Here is a 22,552-nt window from a genome sequence, read left to right on the forward strand (position 1 = left end):
AAAGTAAACATACAAAAAAAAGAGGGGGGAAAAAAAAAAAAGGCAAAAATTCAGTGGTGTTTATAGTGAGGTGTTTATATCCCAGTGGTTTAAACAGTATAAACAGTCACTGACAACATCTGCACTGAACTGTAAGGGTGTTTTAGAGATGCCTACAGATCTTCCTCTGCCAGAGTATTTATTTTGTAAGAGTTGTATCAGCTGTGATGGATCTTGTCTTTTCAAGGACGCTGCTGTAGTAGCAAGTAGACTGAGAACAAAGTGCCCTTTCAGACTCAATTAATTAGGATTTATTGAAGGTCATACTTGAACTACTTCTAAGTAGTTGTCTTCCTAAAAAGTACTTCTGCAGATGTAGACACAAATATATTCTGTGAAAGTAGGTTTGAAATTTCAGTGGAAAGAATTCTACGTCTTATCTGGATTCATATTATATGTATGGACCTAAATCCTACAGGAAGTAAGTGAGATGACTTCCTTATTCCTTTATATTCTCCTGAAGCTCTCACTGTTACTTATTGAGAGAATTTGTTTGCTGATGAAAGGTACCGTTGTCATTTTATAATGTTTACTCTATTTTAAACTTCCACCTCCAGTCACAAGCCACTGGAACTATGCGCCATTGATTTGTAGCTGTAGCTTGGACTTAAGAAATGTCCTGATGTTTAAGGAGTGGGAAAAGTTCTTCCATTGTGTGCCTTTGACAGTTCTTTAGTTCAGCATGGAATAGAAGTGCGTAGTTTGCATGAGGAGTTCTCCTTGGTTTTGTCCTGCAAGAGTTGCAGCTAGCAATATCTAGTCTGCAAGTTTTAGGTTACTGAATTAATGGCAGCATTTGGTCAGTCTTCTTTGACTGATAGGTACAGGAAACCTCAGGTTTGTCTCAGTTTCATTCCATTGGTAAGAAATAGTGTCGTGATCACACTCCAGCGAGTATGAGACCATTTATTCACAGAGTGCCATTCAGTTCATAAAACATATTTCTCATTTCGCCTTACTCAGTGGAGGCTTACTGGAAGAGGGCATAATGATGACTAATATAGATGGGATCTGCTTTATGGACAAAACGCTGGCTTTGTCAGATGGGGGGAAATGGAAGATGTAGAAATTCTGCTGCTAGCCCCAAAGAAGGAGTTGAGGTTTCACTAGGAGCATTTTGTGCGCCTAGCTGGAGTTGACAGTTTTTTCAAACATAAGATATATTTTTAAGTTTATCTATTTATAATACATTTCTTCCGACTGTGAGAGTGCTCAAACACTGTCACGTGTTGTTCTGAGAGTTGTGCAGTCTTTCTTCGTAGGTAACTCAAACTCATCTGTTCACAGCCCTCAGCAACCTGTCCTAGTTGACCCTGGTTTTGTGCAGGAGGTTTAGACTTGATGATCTCCAGACATGACTTCCAGCCTCAGCTCTCTTTGATTCTGTAATATGATGGAAAGCTTTGCACATGTGTGTAATTAAGACAATCCCAGCCAGCATAAAAATCATAACCGAGGATGAGGTGAGAGTTTTTGAATAGGAGTTCATAACTTAGAACCACAGAATAAGTCATTTCCTTTCCTCAGGGTGGTTAGTTCCATGCTGCTAACTTGTGTCCTTTTGAGCATTCTCTCAATATTATTACTACTTTTGAGCTTCTCATGATGCTCTGTGATAAAGTCTCATTTCTAAGTGATGCTTTTGGAGGAAAGCCTCAATTTTAATGACATGGCCTTTTTAACAAGTTGCATTAAAAAACAAAAGGAACTTTTGAGTTTTCACCAGTGAAAGCTAAAATTCCAGATGAGACAGTTTAGTTTTCAATGATTGAAAAGTGATAATACTATTAGCACTTCAAGCAACTTACTGTAATTGTGCAGTAGAAAGGAAGAAATAATTAGAGGCTTGTTGGCTCAGTGTCTTAATACTGATTTTTAGTGGGAATACATCTGACATCCTCTGAATCTGCTGCCAGTTACCAGCAATGGCCAGCTTAATGAGTAGTGCTTTCAGATCACTGTTTTCTTCCTAATGAGCTTAGAGACATCAGAAAACTCTTGGGAGACTGTTGTCCTCGCTGAGGTGAAGAGGCCATGAAGCAGAGCCGTTGTGTACCAGTCTGGCATTCCCAGTGCTTCATATCGAATAACAAGCACTTGATCTGGGCATGTATTCAGAGGTAGAACATCTGTATCTTGTTTTGCAATGGAAACTCACTTAACTATAGCTTAATATTCTTTCTCTGAAAGCCTTGTGTGTGAGGTAATGGCAAGAGGGCTTTGGGTTAAACAGAAACAAATCACAGGTGATTGTGCTCTTTGACTAATCCGGGGGCACTGTAGCCAGTTCTGGCTCCCTGTTTCAAATAGAGTATGTATGAGAAGGTGCAGTCTCCAAGTAAAAGATTTGTTTCATTTTGTTGTTTATCTGAGGGACCGTACAGATGGTTGTATGTTGGAAGGCAGATTTCTGTCTTCCTTCCTCTCTTGCATTTTCAAATGCTTTGTGTTATTACTGCATTCTCAAGGCTTGAACGGCTGTGCTGGGAAAGGTATAAAGAAATGCAATAAGATGCTAAGAAATCCCCCAGGCATGTTATGAGACTTGGAGCACTTGAAATAGTTATACAGGGTTCTCTGGACAGTCCAGAAGACGGGAGTTTTTTAATGAAGAAAATTGGATCCAGATTTATTTAAAAAACAAAAAGGAAAAACAAAAAAAACCACCACCCTTTTCTGGTTTCAGGACAGCTTACATTAGTTAGTGGCATATTACATAATTATTTCTCTGACTTCCTGTAACAATGAACCATTAGTTGGCTACAATATTGAACTTGCATAGCTATGTATTGTCTTAGGGCACTGCAAGCCATTTTGGATATATGTACATCTTCCCAGAAGGGTCCGTGTAAATGTTTGATGCCCAGTGTGGAGCCTGGAAAGGTTTCTGCTAGCTTCATTTGCTTTTTAATGAAACATAACCTGCTTTCTTAAGTTCTAAAGAATAGTTTCCATCAGTTTTCTTTGCTGACCTTGCATTTTACCCTGGTATTGTAACATCAGTTTCTGCTATTAACTCCAAAGTTGGGTTTAGTTTCTAAATATATAAAATGACTTTAATACTATCCTTCTGTTAAGAATTACTAAAACAATAAATGGGCTAGGAAACTCTCTCTCAATGATTTTTTGGGTCTTTGTTCTTTTGGGGATTTTTTTTTGTAATCAGGTGTAAAATTTCTGTTCATAGTCATGTAAATTAAGATGCACCTACCAACTGTCCCTGCTTTATGGAACATCCTGCGAGGTTTTTTTGTTATTTTGTTTTTTCCCGGTGTCTTTTATCTTTAGGAAAAACCAAAAAGCTTTGACTTAACAGTTGGGCTTTTCTTACTCATTTCCTCCAAACATGAAGTTGGTAATATCCTTTTCAGTACTGACATATAAATTCAGTTTACTTTCCTCATTCAGCCAAGGCAAGACAGATTTAGGTTGTCTTTAAGCATTTCATTTTTTTTATCCCTGGGTTTCTATTGTTCTCATCCTTGTCGCTTGTTCAGCATGTGTACTGATAATCCAAACAAGGAAATTAGGAAACCAAATAATAGCCTTATCCCACAACTTTCAAGCAGCTAAAATAGGCAGCTCATACCTTTTTGGTTTGTTTTTTTTTCTTTCTGAGATAAAAGGTAGTGAAATTTGTAGCAGTAGGTTGAATTCTCTGTTAATGAGCAATTTGCTTAAAGGCTGTAACTTGTTACTCACGAGTCAAATTTGTTATAGCGCCAGGTCTCTTTGGATATAAATCCAGGGATTTCAGGAGACACTGAAAAAGCTTAAATTGCTCCAGAATTTGAACAACGCGCTGTATTGTATGGAGAACTGTTAGAGAAAAACTAAAAGCTTAAACAACAGTCTTCATTGTGTGGCATCTAAAATTATGAATGAAAAAGTTCATCCATATGTATTGGTTTTGCCTTTTTTTAAATCTCTGATTTGCATGAAAATAGTTGTCTATTAATTTCTTCCTAGAATTAATACAGATGGGCTTTTATATTTGATTTTGGCTGAATAGACTACAGAGTTTTAACATGCTGCATGCAGACAGAGTGCCAAGCTATTTAGCCAAGTTGTTTACACTAACAGTAATCCAACAGGACAGAGCCTGTAATTCTTCACTGATAATAGCACAAGGTAACGATGAATACAAGTTTATGGAGGAGTGTTTACAAAAACTGTGTTATACTTTTTCAGTGTTAAAGAGTGCTGTTGTTTTTAGTATTTGCTTAAAGCCAGCCATTTTTTTTTTCATCGTCGTGCAGTCTGTATCATCTGCCTCAAAATTACTTTGCAGTTGTGCATGGAACCATTGCTAGACACACAAAGAGTCATTGTTTCCTTTCCCTTTCAGTAAAAGCCATGCACTTTGGAAGATAATTGACTGTGTGATAAAGTGCTGCTAGATGTTGTTGTATAAGCACTATGCCAAGATTGTGTGTGCAGTAACACATACACACCACAAGTGCCACGATGCAGTTTTTATTTCCTGCAGGCAGATTCCCCTTGGTGCTTCATCTAGCAGTTTTTTAAAGAAAGAACCAACATTCTCATGCCTGTCACTGCAAGTTGGTGTAATGGTGTGTATAGCTTGGTGTGGTGGCATGTATTTTGTCATAGAATCAATAATTGGAAAAGACCAGTAAGGTCATCTAGTCCAACCATCAACCTATAACCACTATGGCCACCAACCCACATCCCTAAGTGCTACATCTACCCTTTTCTTGAACACTTGCAGAAATGGTGACTCCACCACTTCCCTGGGCAGCCTGTTTTAGTGCCTTCTGACTCTTTCAGAGAAGAAATTTTTCCTGATATTCAACCTGAAAATCCCTGGCCTTGGTGTGAAGGAAAAAGGCTATGGATCAACTAGTATAAGTGCAATCTTGAACAGGCAACTAAGGTCTTAATTAGGCATATCTCTGTCAACTTGTCAAGTTCGTGTTACAGATGGATGGGACTAGGCAAATTTTATTTTCAACATTGGTAATAGTTTGTCACTGATTCTAAGATGAGACAAACTTGAAGCATCCTGTTTGTTAGAAAAGACCCCCATACAGCATTTCTTTTACCTCCTTGGTGAAGTCGAAGCAGTTGTGTTCCTGGGGCCACAACAGTACAGATTCTAGCTAAAGAAAAGTTGTCCAGAAACTTTAATGAGCTGATGAGTCTTCATAAGAGATATTGAGGTATCTCATTTTGATAGGAATTTAGCTCTTGAAAATCTGGTGGTAAAGAGTAACATGAGTGTGCAGTGGGGAAAAGTGGGGAATGAAATTTAGAATGCTTGCTCTACCTTGATTTTATGGTACCGTTTGGCATCAGATTTTTTAAGTTAATTCCAGTTGATTTTAATGTCTTTTAACTTTGTCATTTCTAGTACGAAAAAAGAACCTGTTAAACATATTTCATGATGAAGCGCAGCTGTTCCCTCCAGAAATTTTATGTGACACTGCCTAATTTGTATCTGAGGGACAAGAACATCCACAATGTAGTACACAGTGATTGTGGTAGATAATATTCAGGATAAAGTTGATACAGCTTTTGTGGCAGAGGAGAAGGGGAAAAGTTATTCTTTCGCAATAGATAAGTAATGACGGTTCCTTCACAGAAAAGGTGACTCCTGCCTTTTCAGGAAACTTGTTACAAGAGCCTATCTTTGATTATTTTAAAATAATTCTTTTCATTCCTCATCATGATGGCATATTCCTTGTCAACTGTGAGAACTGAGCACCGCAGTGTGTAACTTTCCTCCTATTCTTCCAAACATTGCTAGCATGTTCCAGGAAATATCATTGCTCTCCCAGGAAAAGTTTGGAACTAGTTGTGTTTAGAAAACAGTAGTTTTTCCTGGAAACCCATTTGACAAGGCAGGCATGGAAACCACTGACCATTATACTTCCCAGGTTTACAAGGCTTAACATTTATTCTTCAGCATGCAAAAATAGACTTTTTGGTCTTTAAACATGAAGTGTGTTTAGAAATAAGAGAAGCTTTAGTAGTAGATCAGTCTTTTTGCCCACCAGAACTGAAATGGCATTGAAGTAGTAGAATATGAGCCATATTGAAACTTTGCTTTAACTAGAAATCACAGAACCACAGATTGTTGTTAGTCTTTGTAGTTACCATCTACTAAATGCCCAGCCTAGCAATCCTTTGCACAATAAAAGTGATAATAGAAGCTGTTACGTTGTTGGAGCTTTTTAAATAGCTGATGTGTTTTTGGGAATGAGTATCTACTCGTATTAAAATGACACTAGTGCACTCTGGTTGCATTGTAGAGATGATACTGTGACTTCTCATTTGGTTACCTAATTCTTAATGTTTAGGATATCTCACTTCTGAAAGTAGATTTAGACATTTGTTTAAATAAGCAGATGTTGACAGTTTTAAGACACATCCTTTCAGAAAATGATTGTTTCTTGGTTCCAGATTACTCAGTTGGAATTGCCTTCAGTGTGCCGTGTTCCTAATTGCAATTATCTGCCCATACGGAGAAAATTAGAGTTGTCTAGTCAAAAGGAGTCTATTTCTATGAATCTAAATTAGACAGGAGGACCAGTAAGTACCACACAAGTGCTGGCCAAGTAAAATAAGGCTATTTAGTTGTTCTCTTTATATGCTTTGGAAAGCAATCTGTTCAAAAGCAGAAGCTTTGCAAAAACTACTCTGTGTGTGTATACATATATATCTAAAAAGAGTTGACATAACTATGACACCTCCTTTGTTGTGGTTTTATACAGAAAGCATTAAATGGAGATGGGGTAAGGGAAGTGCAGTGTGACTCATGTAGGACAAGTTCAAACTCAGCCAGTTTCTTGGATTTAGTATAAATATTTATGGCATTGAAGGGGATTTTTTTTTTTTTTTTAAATACGCTTCCTTGTGCTCAAGATCTTTTAGATGTCCTCTTCAGACATCTGGTGTGCATTGCTGCTTGTTTAACCCCCACCCTTCAGTTTTCATGCTGTGGCATCTCAGAGAGCTATCGCAGTCACTCTGTGGTCGGCATAAATTAAATCTCATAGTGGCAGCTGGGAGAATGCTGACGTGCACACTTTTCCTGCTGAATGCTCTAAAACTGGTGGCTGCAGTTAAAGAGGTGAACACTTGGCTCTTGTCTTGCTGTAGGCACCATACTGAGCCATTTACCAAAGGTGTCAAAAATAGGAATTCCAGCATTGGCAATGATGCTTACTGATTATTGACTCGTTTCTGTCTCTAAGAAAAAACTTCTATTTTCTGTGTTTTTTTGTAACAAATTTAGCTTATCAGTTAAAAATTAAATCAGTTAACCTGTGACAATAAATAAAGTTCTCTTCCTTTCAATACTTAATGTTTCCTTTTAATACTTAAAATTAATTTCTAAGACTAGCTGCGTACATGTACAGTATACTTGCTTTAAATGCTTATCTGTAGTTATACAAAGGGTTGTTTTTCTTGATAGTAAGTTCAACACAACGCTATTGGGTTTCAGGTTTTTTTCCTCAGTGAGTCCAAGTATAGAAGCAGCATGATAATACAACAGGTAACAAGCATTGTAATACTCACTGCAATGTATTGCCCTTTTTTTCTTTTAATCTTCCTAAGGAGTCTAGTTCAACCTTCAGGTACCCCATGCAATAGAGAGTGTTGTGTTACAGGTTGGAGGGTTAGAGTTGTAATTGGTTTAATTCATGTCAGCTTTGTCCTTGACTTACAGCAACATTCACAGTACCTTGATTGTCATACTTTGCCATAACTGCTAAACCTTGTGTCAGTTTGTTAGTAATGTCTCCACTGATGCTGGATTATGTAAGTTTTATATTCTCTTCACAAGGTGAGTTGGGGATAAGAAACTTCGGTTAATTGTGGCTATGCAACACAAGGCTCAGCAGAAGGCAGGCTGATGACCATTTGTGACCTTCCAAACCTTTAAATTAATACACTGTCTTGCTACCCCTGAAGTGGCCGCTTGGTTCCATTTAATATGGTCACCGTTGCATTTAAGTGTAGACTTAATTATGGGCAGGACTTCTCTAATGTGAGATGGAAGGTAGAGATCTATGGAAATGTTCAGGATGTACATCATTCAGGTAAATAGGGAAGGATTTATTAGATAATTAACTAGGGAATGATACTCATACTAATATACTGAGAAATTTAATTTCTGGATCTGGTGTAGCTGGTAGCATCATATGAGTGATGGGGTGCAAACTCAACAACCAATGCTCTTGTTACCTTCTTTTTATCAGCCCATCTCTGTGATTTTTTTTTTTCCCAATGTTTTGTCAGGAATTAATTGCCTTCTGCAGCTTGAAATAAACAAACGAGGAGCCTGTAGTTAAATTAATCAAAAGGGAGACTCAGTTAAAGACAAGGGCTGCTCCAAAAGTAATGCCTCCGATTTTATGATGCAGGCCCACAACTTCAAGGCAGATGTTGGTGCAGTGGCAGTAGAGAGGGAACCTTCCTGCCACTATTCCATAACATTTTGTTACTGTGAGACAGATGGAGCAGAGGGGCAGTCTGACAAACTGGCATCTGATGTGGAAGGTGACTGCATTGAAAAGTAGCATTTTGTAGCTGAGAATTTGTTCTGACAGATAGTATTACTGTGCTCTTTGTATCTGTTGTAATTTGTATGGAAATGAATGGAAGGCATTACTTTCAGAGAGACCCACGTACATTTGGGGAGAGAAAGATGAAGCCCTAGTTATAGATATTTGTGAAGTAGAGTGTAACTTTCAGTACTTGCCACCCATTCCAGTCTTGTGATTGTAAAGATAACTTAAACATGACTTTGTGCGTGTCCTGCTGCTCCAAGTGTCCTGGAATACCAGCCTTCAGTGCCTAGAAATCTGTGAGAAAGGCTGTCTAGTCAGCATGTAATTGCTTGATAGCAAATGCAATCCCCACCTCCATCTTAGCTTTCCCTTGGAGAGAACATTTATTATGAGTAACCCTGCAGCTCGACTCCATGGATGATCCTTCTTTTGAAATAAACAGGTCAGCTCTGATTTAGATTGTGCTTCTTTCTATTCCTTGGTGTCAGAGGATTGTCTTCCCTTTTGGCTCTCTGAGCATGACCACCTCTATTGACCTCAGTCACCACCAAGTAGTACTGACTATTATAATGGGTAGGAGCGTCGCTTCAGATCCTGTTTCCTATGTCCTTTTGAGAAGCAAATGAAATAATTGTGTTCTCTGGTACCACATTTTGAACAACTGACTCTTCTAGGAGAAGGACAGTTTTCAAGCTGTGGTACTCTGTGGTTACCTAAAGTGTTTCTGTGCAGCTCTTCATTTCGAGCTGCAGTTTTGAAACACAGGGAACTGGCAAATTGACATGTTCCTCTTTATTATTTTTTTTCATGGCATATCAGAAGGCTGTATCTTTTTTTATCCCAATAGCTCATATAGTTTGCAGTTGGATTCAGAATGCTTAACTGCCCTGTCCAGTTGTCGTTCCTCTCTTTCCCTTTGCAGAAGGGATTTTGGAGTCCATTTTGAAAGACAAAGAGATATTGTTCCATACAGTGGATTCTTTGTGGGGATGGGTTGGAATTGTTCTGATACTGTAGATTACAGTCTGCAGTATTCCATCCAGCTTGTTTGAAGGGGCTCTGTGTTCCTTGAATATGCGAGCCTGTTTCAGACAGGCTACAATAACAGCAGAAAACCAAATAGAAACTGAAGTTTTAGTTTCTCTTGCTAAGGGTGTCACATTAGTTAGGAAGGGATTATCTTGTTGGTGACCATGAGGGCAGAAGTAGCTCCTAATCGTGTGTCTGTCCACATATATGTGAATAAGGCATCTCCTCCAGTCCCATCTTCTGTCCTGTGGCAGCTTCTGGCATTTGGTTGTTTGGCCACATGCCATATGAGAAAAATGCAGTTGCCCAGACTTCTTTGACTTTGTGGCTTTTTTTCTTTTTTTTTCTTTCCATTCCAAGATAACTTGTATGCTACAAATGGGAATCCAGTCTGGGAACTTATCACTTTGAGGGTGTTGCACATAAACCGTGACCTTGCTTTTCTCCAAATCTTTTCAGGAGAGAGCCATCCATACATGATGCATGCCGTTTATTAGCATATTTTGAATGTATCTGCTCATGTGTTTTTATTGTATAGATACATCCTCTTTCTCACGTTATTCTACCTTCCAGTTAGCAAAGAAGAACGTGAGAAAATGTTTGGAGTATGCTTATAATACACTACTACTCAGTCCCGCCGCATGCCTAGAGAGTATATCTACTCTTCAATTTTAATAAATGGGAAGTATGTTCATATTTTTTCTCAGTCATGGAAGAAACAGCGTATGAGTTATTGGATGCAATATGCCCATGTTACAAGTAAACATTCATGCCTGAAAAATGTTACCTGTAGAAGATATTGACTGTGTTTATATCCATAAGAGATGCCCAATAGTCTGGAGTTCAGTTTTTGTTACAAGGTCATGTCTATCTTAGCATTGCTGAGCAGTTTTGTGAAAACCAAAGTGCACAGTCTGTTGAGAAACCATATTGAATTCTTGTATTCTGCTCTGAAATGTATTCAGTCAATCAACATATTTTAAGTAGGGCAGAATAGTGGGAAAGTTCGTATATGCAAGAAAATGAACTGTTAAGCAGAGTTTATATATGTAGGTCTACCTCAAAGTAGTGCCTCCTATTTATTTTCACAGAGATTACAACAAAGAGCACGGTAACTATCTGACAAAGCAAATTCTCAGCTTCAAATTGCAGTTTTGAACGTAGTCATCACCATTAGCTCTACATTTTTAACCACAATGAAGAACAGGGCTGCATCTGTCTCATGGTAACAAAATATCATGGAGTACTGGAGGGGAAGGTTGTTGTGAGCAATCATCATAAAATAGGAGGCATCACTTTTGGAGCAGCCCTCCTAGTTATGCCAGTCTGAAATACGCTGAGCAAACTGTTTTGCTTCAGGCCTGAGTATCTATCTTGCTGTCTGCTAGCACAGGCAGTATCTAAGAAAATAAAAGATGTGCACTGGGGTGGGAGGTTAGCAAATGTTTTCTGTCTGCTGAAGAAGAGTTATTTAAATCTGTGCTTTCTTTATCTTTCTTTGCAAATACATTGCTATGAGGTATAATTTAGAATGTTGAAATACTGCTTAAGTATCTAACTTTTTTTTTTTTTCTGTTGTGATCTTGCTGTGACTTCAATTTGCATTTGAAATAGATAGCAGATCTTTTAGCTTTGATTGTTTCTGCTGAAAGACAGACTAGTCTTTGATCTGTTTAGCGTTCCTGTCTTTTATATTATACAATAAGTCATTGAGCTGAGTGACGAAAGAAAGAACACCTAGATCTGGAAGCTAACCATTATATTGGCAAGCAGCATCTTCAACATGTTGGTGTACGGTTCTATTTCATTCACAATTTTTTACTGACAGTATTTTACATTACTCTTTTATTAAAATCATACTTGAACACTGACAAAAGTCTTTTCATCAGGCAGCTTTTAAAATGTGTATCAAAAATGTGTGAGAGAATGCCCTGTAACAGTTTTTCAAAGCAACTAAAAGAAACTGAATTCTGACGATTGGTTTACTATTTAAACTGTGTGTGGCGGTAGCTTTAATTTCATAATCTGGACTTGTTTTCTCTGTTAGGAATTACTGTGCCTATCAGGACAGGCTGTTTCTCATGTTCACAAGCGTATTTGCCCCAGTAAGTGCTGCAGTGAGGGTGCAGAGTGAAAACAGCTGTGTCCTAACTACAGCCACCAAGGCTGCTCACCTCCCTGACCCGGAATCATTAAAGATATAAACTCGAGGAGGAGAAAACATTGTTAAGCATGGGAAGTGGCCTGAATGACTGAATTTCAGTATTATTTTACATGAGTGTGTTGTAGGGATACACCAAAACCTCTTACAGTGCTTATGATGCTGTATGTTTTCCTGGGGAATTAATTGGATCGTGCATCTTTCTGCTGACCAGTAAATACTAAACTAACATTTTCTATACAAGTACAGGAGGTGAAAATTTAAATGATGCATTTCCCTTTTGTCTTCCTTTCTCTTTTATTCTTTCCCTCGTTTGCTCTTGCTTTCATACTGAGGTCAGTGCTGTTCAGCAGGGCCGGGTGGCTCAAGTACAGTGCCATAAGAAGGCATGAGCTTGGTCTTACTTGGTGGTTCTAGTTAGCAAGGCAGCTTATCGTTCTTTTATGTATGAGCCCCTGTAACGCATTGAGCAAACATAAAATGATAACTTGTGTTAACTTTTAGTGCCTCTTAATTTGACTTTAAAATGTTTGATATAGCTTTTTCCCAGGAGAGCTGGCAGAAAAGCCAAGAAAGGAGTTTTCTTTGGGATCAGCATTGCTTTCTGAGCTCAAAAATGAAAAGAACAAAAAAGAGTCAAACCAAGGGAAGTCTTATTTTAACATTGATGGAAACAAGACCTCATTGGTACTATTTGGAGACTGGTGTAATGCATTGATTTCCTTTAAATCTTGTCTAGCAGATAATTGAAATCTTTTTCTTAGCCATAGTTTACGTGAATTCAAGCACTCCAAGCAGAGGAAAGGAAGATCTTACAAACAGCCAGCTGAGAGAGGTGCTGCAGGAGTTTACTGGTTGGGCCATTATCCAAAAGGGAGATCTTCAGACTTCTCAAATAGCCTTGTGCTCTACAATCAGACGTAAACCTGAATTCATTGTTGGGCTGGAACTCAACGCAGTCCCACAGTCACAGTTGCTGAGGTGTGAAAATTGAAATTTGACAGAGGAAATAGCATGCTTGAGGTTTGCTGATATGACACTACAGAGCTCTGCCAGACTGAAGCATTAAAATGTCCTCCAGCCTGCCTTCTTTCTGGCTTATCTGCTGTCCTTCCCCTTTCCATTCCATCAATTTACTACCCACTTACATTTTTACAGTTGATTTTTGTTTTTACTTACAACTAGAAGTGTATTAGAAGGAGCTGCTCGCAGTCAGGACCTGGTTAGCAGGGCGAAGAGAATGTTACAGCCTTAGTTTGTGTGGTCAGCAAAGTGCTTTTTCTTTACTTGTATTTATGAATTAGCTTGTAGAATTGAATCAACTGTCCATATAGGTCTTTATGGGCAGAGAGTGTGTCTGTGCTATTTCATATAGCTGTGCTGTTACAGTATCAATAGAGTGTAAGTCAATGTAATCAGTTTCTCACAGTACGTTTGAAGGCACAGCGACAGGTTTTGGGGTCTGTTCTGCCATTCTGGCACAATTGGTTGTTTTGTATTTATTGCTTTATATAGTGCAGCATTAGGAAGGTCTGTTAAGTTGAAATCTGCTTTAGCCTGTGCTACTCAGCTCTGATGAACAAAGGATCCTCAAGCAATCATTCCTGTGCTCCACAAGTGATCTTGCTGTACCTGCACTCTGGCTCCTTTCCCGGTGCAGTCTTTTGGATGAGAGAGGAGGAAAAAGTGGGTGGAGGTGATTGAACGCAGAGGTCACTGTTTTATGTTCTTGCTTGCGACGTCAAATGTAATGTGTCCCTCATTGGCAGGCATGGTCAGATAGAGGAGCCAGAACAGAACAGTCAGTTTAATCTCTGTATTCTGTTTTTGGCCATGGGTTTTCTGGCATACGTATCTCTGCACAGTGGTAGCCAGAGCGTGGTTCCAGGAGTAAGTGCTTTTCATATGTTTTGTAAGCTGATGAGAGCAGGCTTTTGCCAATTTTTCTGTAAATGTGTATGTGATTCTTTTGTTTCCTAAATAAGCTTTTTGTCATCCTGCAAGGAAGTCAGTAAAATGTGTGTCAGAGACGTGAGTTAGTAAGTTTGCTGCTGAAAGAAATCTGTCAGCTGTAATAAGAAATATTTCCAAGATATGGTTTCATAACAGTGTTGTACGATTCAGTTGCTCTCATTAATATTTAATTTTCTTGTTGTTCTTGTAGTTTATTTCACTGTGCTCTCAGGTGGGCCTGGTTTTATATACTGCAAAGCAAGTGAATACTACTATAACTTTCTTTTGCAGCCTTTGACAGTGTACTTCTCCTAATTAATTCTTATTTAAGCTAAGTCATATATTGTATCAAAAGTGCCATCCAGAAGTAACGTAGTGATACAAAGGCTTTCTTGTTTGCATCAGGTTGTAGAGATGTCCAGCAGTTAAATAAATAACCTAAGCAGTCACAAATGACATTATCTTTTATCGTAAAACAAAGATCTACTGCTGAGATGTCTGAATGGATTAACTGGTATTTCTGTGGCCATGCAAGTGAAGGAACGTTGCCTTAAGTTACGATCTTTTAAGAGCTTAGTCTGAATATTTTGCACAGATTAAATTTTTGGGGAACTTCATCATTTCAAAGATACCACATTGTATGCAACGTATAAGTAATACCTAATGTAGGCACTTGACAACATCAGCATGTTAATTTGCTGGCACTACGTGTTGGTTCTTAGTGGTTTTGATAACTTGTTTTGATAACTGATTAAATTGAGCAATATTGCAGTGACTTCACCACTTGACATTTAGTATCTCAAATCAGTGGGTTTTGGCCACGGTTTGGAATTGTAATGTCATTTGTCTCAATTCATGTTGACACGGACTATTGTGTTAGAGGTAGTAGAAGGAAACGTGACAGTTTATAAATTCATTCCGGTTGGATTTCATTTTAACCTTGTTTCATCTTCTGTAGTTTCACCTTCACATACACATAGCTTCTGTGAATGGCCTGCCATTTCAGCTGAAATATTTCATGTATGATGAGGGCTAAATTTTGGACCAGTAGGTAAAACTGGCTCTGAAGACCTTCATGTACTATTGATTCCTGGGAATGTCTGACCCTGGGAACATGAACCAGCCCCTTTTGCTAATGAGTTTGTCTGCATGAAGATATTGGAAAAAGTAATTAAAGGTGTAATGCACGTTAATTAAAGTCTGTTAAACACTCATGCCTGTGATTTTATTAATTACTAGAGTGGCCTGAGGTCATGGTAATTCAGTTCAAGCTCTTAAAGGTAAAGACCTTGTTGATACAGAACGGAAGGCTTTTTTGTGAAGTTAGCAAGTGTGTCAGGAATGTATTTTTGTGAACAAACCTGTTTCTCAGATGCAGAACAGAAAAGTGAAGCGGGCAAGGGCAGCACTTAGATGTTCTGTCAAGGAGTAAGGTCTGTATCATGTCAGTCTTCAGCAGGAAAGATGAAGCCTTTCATTTCTGGATCGTAATTAATGCACAGATTTTATGGATTAACAGTAGCCAGCGGGAAGAGGAAACTGGGAGGGGGGATAGATGTGATAGCCATGTCTTGGTGCGGAGCTTCTCGGTCAGAGAGGAAGGAAGTTAGCTGCCAAAATAGGGTATATCTTTTTTTTTTTCCCAATCATTGGTAACTCCTGGAGTTCTCAGGCATATTTTAAGACTCCTTTGGTGTCTCGCTGTCAAATCCACACTTGTGAAAACACGACTTTTGCTGTTGTGATGTTTGCATTGCATGGGCGTTTCGGTAGGGACTGAGATACTGCTGACTGAACTGCAAGAGAAACAAAAATCGTGTTAAAGATCCAACGATCTTGGTGGTGCTTATGTCCAAAAAGAGGCATGCTGTTTTTACAAATGTTTCCTTTGCTTGTGTTAGTTTGAATCACTTGCAGTTTAGGCTGCTAAGTGGTTAAAATAAAGAACGTTCTTGCTGACTGCATTAACTTCTGTTGAGTGAGTGTGCTACTGCAGTGCTGGCATATAGGCAGACGCTACGTCACATTGTTATCTGGGTTTTGCTTGTCTGTGTTTTATCGTGTTGCCTAACAGTTTTAATTAAAAAAAAAAAAAGACTGGTATGAACAGTTGTACATAGATCTATCAGAAAGCAGCAGATCAAGAGTGTCTCACACCAGCTGCTTACTGAAACAAAGGGAAGTATTATGGGGGAGGCACAATAAATGTGTTTGCTATCCATGCTTTCAGTCGCAGTGCAGACACAAGCCTTCACAGTAATGAATTTTGAAGACTGGAGCTTAGTCTTGGGGAATTTTACAAAACAGAGTTGTTTTATCAGAGTGTTGTCTTGCCAGTTGTGTGGTGTGAGTCTGGTTACCATGGAGTGCGGTCAGCTGGGGGAGACAAATGCAGTCAGCGAACCAGCGCCTTGTGTCATAGGCTCTGCTGTGGTTTCTCTCTCTCTGGTTTAAATTCAGATTTGGGAAGGAGTAAAGTGGTGGGGAAAGAAGACACCTTCTATTTAAATATAAAGCAGTTTTAACCCTAATCAAAATTATAAGCCATGAACGTGCAATTTATCCCTATGTACAATGGAGAGATGCTTTTCCTCTTAAGATTACCCTGCTATCTGGACTTTTGCCTGGCATTGTTCCCTGCTTGCCTTGTGCCTGTTGGGTGCTGGCCACGTGGCTCAGCCTGGGGGAGATGCTTGGTGTCTTCCTGCCTGTCCTGCAGACTAAAGGCAAGGAGCTCTTCCTGCCCCAGTGCTCACCTCTGCCACCTGTCCTCATTAAGCTGAAGCTTTGGCTGAATGGCCCTATGGTACAAAAAAGAAGTGTTGAATATGTGCTGAAGACCATGTGAGTTCGTGGTCAGGAAAATGCACTATCAAATTCAACAGGCTTTAATTAGAAGCCAACCCATGTTTTGCTGAATTTCTTTGAAATGAATCTTTACTTCCAACATGAGGCAGCAATAATACTTTCACCAGATTTTTGCACTTGAATGTTAGTATATAGACACTGTTGTCATCATGCATATAATAAAATGTGGGTTTTTAAGTGTTTTTTTTTTTTTTTAATAAAGAAAAAGTAGAGGTAACTGTTGTGTTGGGCGCCTGGTTGTTGGCTGAGAAAAGGGAAAGATGGGACAATGCCTAAAAATTGTCTTTTCTAAACAGCAGTCAGTTCATGTGAGCTCTCTATGATTCTGTGATTTAGAGGGGCCGTGTTCATGTCGGGAGAACTAAGGAGGAATTAGGTGCAGAACTGGAACTTGTTTAATGGAATTTTGAGTCTTCAGAAGTTATCTGAAGTACTAGAGAGGAGGATGGTGGCATGTGAGTGGGATGAAAGTACCATGAACCTGAATTGATCAATTCTGTCTTTTGACATTGTATAAAACTTTTTATCAAAGTGAGAGAGATTCCGCTTTAAGAGAAACCAAGTGTGATGTGGTTTACTTCTAAAGTCTGTGTCAGAACATGATCGACATCTACCCAAAACATAAGGGCTGAACTGCAAATACTGTACTGAGGGGAAGGCTATTTCAGATGAGAGGTCTTTTTGATAACAGCTCTGTGTGACATTACAGTGGCTGGGGGAGGGGTGCTTCCCAAAGGGTGCTTTGGTACTTTCATAGAGGAGGGGTTTGGGTTTCTGTCTCAGAGCATCTGCAGTAGGGCAGTTTTTACTATTTAGAGCTGAGATGGAAAGTTCCAATTTAAATCTGGTGCCAGAGTCTTTTATAGAAATCATGACTTGTGGTGTATTATAGGTCAGTGTATATTTGCTAGTTTATATTATGCTGACAAAATTGGCAAAATGCTTATTTTTCCTGGTAAACATTCAGGAGGTTTTCTCCTCACTCCTCCTTTTTCCAACAAAATAGTGTTTGTTTTGTGTGGAATTAGGTCAACGTTTTATAAATCGTCTGCCTCAGCGATGATGTGAAAATGTGCGGTGGCACACAAAGATTTCTATTCTCAGCTACTTTGGGACTGCAGATGAAGTTAACTTTATCCTAATTTTAGTTTTGGAAATTATGGCCGCATAGAAAACAAAATGCTTCTGGCAGTGTAGGAAAAATACAACTTCTAAACTCTAGCAAGAGTAACTTTATAAAGGGATATTGCCAGAATAGGTGATGCTGATTAATTCAGCTCATCCTCAAACCCCTTTCAAAGCCTCAAATGCATTTTCAAATGTCTTTAAGTCTCTATGAGATCTAAATATGACCCCTGGCTGTAAGGATGGTGAGTTCCAGTACAGTCTGTGACTGCAGGCAGAATGCAGCGCTGTGCTTCAGGCCCTGTGTTCAGTGAGACAGTTAATTGAAAGGGGAAGAGCATTGTGGTCACATTTTAATGTATGCATAGTAACATTGCATGAATGTGTTTCTATGCAAGCCAATTGCATCGCTTCTGGAATTGTCTGTATGTAACTGCCACGTGCTGTGAGTGGCATTTTCTGTGCTATCAGAAAATATATAGAATTTACCAGGTTCTGAGTACCACCGGTCTGTCTCGTGGGAAAAAAATGCCTTTCTTAGAATTGAAGTTGTATGATTCTTCTGTTGCAAATGTATGTTCTACTGTATATTGCAACAAACATAGTTTGAAAGTATAGGGAAGGACGTTTGCAGACAAACCTACATTTGCAAAAAAGCAAGTTCCATTTTTTTCCCTAATTTTTACCTCACATAGTTATATACCAGACAAGCTTGTTTTGGACAGCTTTTTATAAAGAGAATAACTCGAGAATTTCAATGTTTATTCAGCTTTACATCTTGAATATTTGGCATAAATGTGTACCTGGAATTTATACCACAACCATAAGGAAAGGAACAAAGCATATTTCATTGCAAATAGTCATGCTTTGCAGAATGAGGTAATGAAAGTTCAATGCTGGAATGGCAGCTTGTAAGAAGGAATGCTTCTGAATAGAAATGCTGTTCGAAAGATGTGTTAGTTCAACCTTTCAGATCATCTGGGGTGAGATGACCCCTCTTGTATTACCTTTTCTCAACTGTTGCTTTGTTCATGCTTGAAACACTAATGTATGGCTTCTACTATCTTATAACGGTGTTTAAATGAGCCTTTGAACACCTGACACCTGTTTGGGAATTTTGTTTGCAAGCTTTTTATTTAAAAAAAAAACAAAAAACCAACACTGTGTTCTACCTCATTTTCCCTGTTGTGTTCACCTTCACTTGTCTTTTTCCTGTAGGTGAAGCAGCTTTAAGAGGTGAGCCCAGAATGCAGTCTCTCCCAGTATCCTCTGCTCTAACCAACCATCGGACAGGCCCTCCTCCGATCAGCCCCAATAAGAGAAAGCTCAGCATGGACCAAGGGGATGATGAGATAGACTGTGAAAATGAACATGTTTCTAAAATGAGTCGAATGTTCAATCCGCATCTGTAAGTGTCCTGCTTTTATTACTTCTCTTTCACAGAATGTAGTGCTGTCCTCTTCATCTCTGTATGTGCTAAAATCATACTGTGTCTAAATCTTCCTGGTAGATCTTGCCTTTGTTCCAAATTGCATGGAAATTCTGCACAAAAGCTGATGCGATTAGATGAGCGATGACCTGTTTGGTTTGCATACAACAAAGCAACAGGAATTAGCTTAACTTTGTAACAAAATGCATACACTAACCTTGCAGTTTCTAAAGCATTGTTCTTGTGTTCTTTGTAATTTGCTCGTTTCCCTTCCCCAGATTCTGAGCAGTCTGTACTCTGGGGGTGGGGTAGCAGGAGGAGGAGAAACAGAAGTGGTTTGCATTTTTCAGAGGCCAGGAGATTGTGAGCCAGCTGCTCTGTAGTCTGCCTTGACAACTGGGCAAGCTGCAGTTGTTGCTAAACATTACTTGGGTGATTGCACTCCAGCTCTGACAGTCAGATGTGGAATTTTTCATACAGGTAAGGTGTTGATAAGTTAGGTGCACGTGTTGGGTAATTATCAAATGCCATTCTTGCTGTGTGCATTCTTAGGAATGCAGGTCTGGTTGGCATGAAGTACAGGCTTAGAGAATTCCTTTCATTCTTGACTGGAGGAAGTGTTTGGAGCAGTTCAGCAGTCCAGGGCAGCCTGATAGCTGAGTGCCGTTCCCTGCTGCCTCAGCTCTTACAGCCTCTGCATTCCTTGCATTCCACTCTGCTGTGGACTGTTGTGTTCAGTCATAAGATGTGGACTGAGGTATTTATCCTCAAATAAATCACCATAGTGTTAGTCAGAGGCTGGGCCTGTAGTCTGCAGTCTTGGAATTTGTTACGAATCAGGAATCCAGCACTGAAGTAATGCAAAACAATAAAAGCTCACAAGCAGAGGGAGACTTCTCATTTACAACATACCTTCTCTCTCCTAAAAACTTAACTATTTAGAGCCTTGCCCTGGCGCTGAAAATGGTGGTACTGGAAAGAACTGCATGCTCCGTTTCTGTGGCATACATACATGACGCATCTGAAGAATTTTATGGCATTTTTGAATTATTATGTAACTTTGTGGGAAAAGGTGTGATTTGTAAAAATTCATATGCCAGTGATGAAATAAAACACAGCTGGCAGTTACGTACGTTATAACACTTTATGCAGTGGAGACTATAAAAATAATGAAGTCTGAACCAACAGGCTCATGTGCAACCAGCATTCAAAAGGAAAGATGCAGGCAGTTACTCCACGTGATCGCTCAGACATAGTCTTTCCTACTATGGTACGTTTTTACTCAATGCATTCTTTTTGTATGCGAAAGGCACATCTTCTGCTAGTGAAAAACACTGGTTGTGTCTGTCTAGGGACTTAGGGACTTAATCCATTTCAGTTAAAGCTTCTACTGCATATGAATCATGATCTAAGATAATGTTTTTTCATTCTAATTTTACAGTTGAAGTGGATTATTCAAACTTTACAGAACTGTGGTAAAATATTTTGGGTATGAGAAACGTGCTGTAGGAGCTTGATTTGTTTGCACTGACAAAAAGGCAGAAAATTTGGAGGAGCAAGTATTTTATGGAACACAGTAACGGTGCTCCATTAGTAGTGACTTGGAGCTTCTAGAAGTTCAGTTTTGATAATATTCAATATGAAAAAGCAAATTCGTGAGAATTGTCCTTGATACTGATACAGTGTGACAGCAAATACATTCTTGTGACTTGGACTATAAGGGTGAGGTTTAGAGTTTGCAGTTTGAGCTTTCCAGGTTTCAGTGCCCCAAACACACAGGAGGAGGCTGCTGGTGATACAGAAATTGTTCAGTATCAGACACATCTTTGCCACATAGCAGTGTTAAATCTCTGCTCCACTGGCTAAGTGTCTTCAGTTATTCTAACTGTCCAGAATGGACATATCTTGTTCATCTGGAAGTCTGTGCTTGGAAAGCAGTAGTCTTTATAACCACAAGCATCTCTTGTTCAGACATCTGGGTCTTTGTGATCATCTTGGTAGAACTGTGAAGCAATTGAATATTCATCCTCTTACCAGCAGCATACTATGAGTGGAAATGTAATTCAATAAGATGAGAATTGGGCACCCTGGTTCTTTACAAAGAGCAGAACTTTTGTCAGCAATTTGATGTTAACTCTTAGCAGCACTGTGCATCGATGGGAATGAATCCACATCCGTGCTTTGGATATTCTGTTAGAAATTAAGCAATTCCAGCCTTTTGTTCTGAAATAGAATGCTTTGAGATAATCCTTGCTCAGGTGTAGTTCCCAAATGTATCTTTCAGATGAAGTTCATTCCGGGCTGTACTCAGGTATGTTTTCTTTTATCATGACAAAACACAACTAGGGGAGTAGGGAGAGGGCTCGAAGTGCATTGAATTGTATGCCCTGGCAATTCTATCGTGCTTCTAAAATTCCTGTGCAAAGAAGAAATTTAGGGAAGGCTTTGTTTTTCAGGGGAGATACTTCTCAGCTTCGGGATAAAAAGGAAAATATAGCTGAGACCTTGCAGAAAGATTGTTAAGATCTGTCCTTCATGGCAGCGTGCGGACTGTATTCGTACAGCTTCTGTATGTTTGTTGTGGAAATGACACCCACAAACTTCTCACTTGATGAAAACCATACTTCCATGTCCCGTTAAAACCTAGGCACTGGGGTATGAAATCCCTTTGTGTGCATTTCACGCTTCCTTGTCCGTCTCTCAAATGCTTTGCTCAAAATGCATTCACTGAAGCATAGTCTTACTTAAGTAAAACGTGCTTTGTGTACTGAATTTTCTGATGCTCTGTAAACCAGCAGTGAGTTTATTTTAAGCCTCATGTCGGAACAGGCCTTTGTTCTCCTGTGACTTCTCTAAATTCATCTCGATTTAGAGGAGAGTCATGAGGAATTTGATTGGTAAGGGGCTGGAGCTACAGCAGGCTTTCTTAGCAAATGAGGTCTCTTTATTGCCTTTCCAAGGTGTATTTAGCACTTCGTGGCAATTCCTGTATGAAATGATCTGTATCTGGGCATTGTTATGTAGGTGGAGTGCGAATGAAGCGTGTTGTACCTTTAAGTAAAGGTCTCAGGCCTGACCTATGTTATGTGGGTTTCTTGTTTGTCAGGCTGGAGGCATTTTCTCATTTTCACAGTTCAGCTGAAAACAAAGGCCTCCTTATCCTTGCAGGGAGCTCTTAAGAGCTGACATCAGCCTTTTCCCAGCAGGCATCATTTCTGCCTTAAGAGTCCTTGCAGGGAACTGAGAAGTCCGATAGCAGTTTCTTCTCGTGGCATTTTGTTTGCCAAAGAGCAGATCAAGTCGGTGAATGCCAGGAGCACAGAAATACTCCTTTTGTTTTCTTCTTTTTTTTAACTTTTTGTTTGTTTGTTTTTATGGAGATTGCCACTGGGCTGTTACTGTTGCTCT

At 39.2% G+C, this 22,552-nt stretch overlaps 1 protein-coding gene across 3 annotated transcripts in view; it reads left to right on the top strand.

The window, feature by feature from the left end:
* The window catches only part of VGLL4 (vestigial like family member 4), a 71,797-nt gene that overhangs the window by 30,637 nt on the left and 18,608 nt on the right, over positions 1-22,552 (top strand). For all 3 annotated transcript variants that reach the window (XM_072347564.1, XM_072347565.1, XM_072347563.1), the window contains one exon: positions 18,934-19,123. In XM_072347564.1, the coding sequence (XP_072203665.1) occupies positions 18,934-19,123 (190 nt within the window). The remainder of the gene's footprint in view (positions 1-18,933; positions 19,124-22,552) is intronic.

Source organism: Excalfactoria chinensis, chromosome 12 (assembly GCF_039878825.1).
Source record: "Excalfactoria chinensis isolate bCotChi1 chromosome 12, bCotChi1.hap2, whole genome shotgun sequence".
Lineage (NCBI taxonomy): Eukaryota > Metazoa > Chordata > Aves > Galliformes > Phasianidae > Excalfactoria > Excalfactoria chinensis.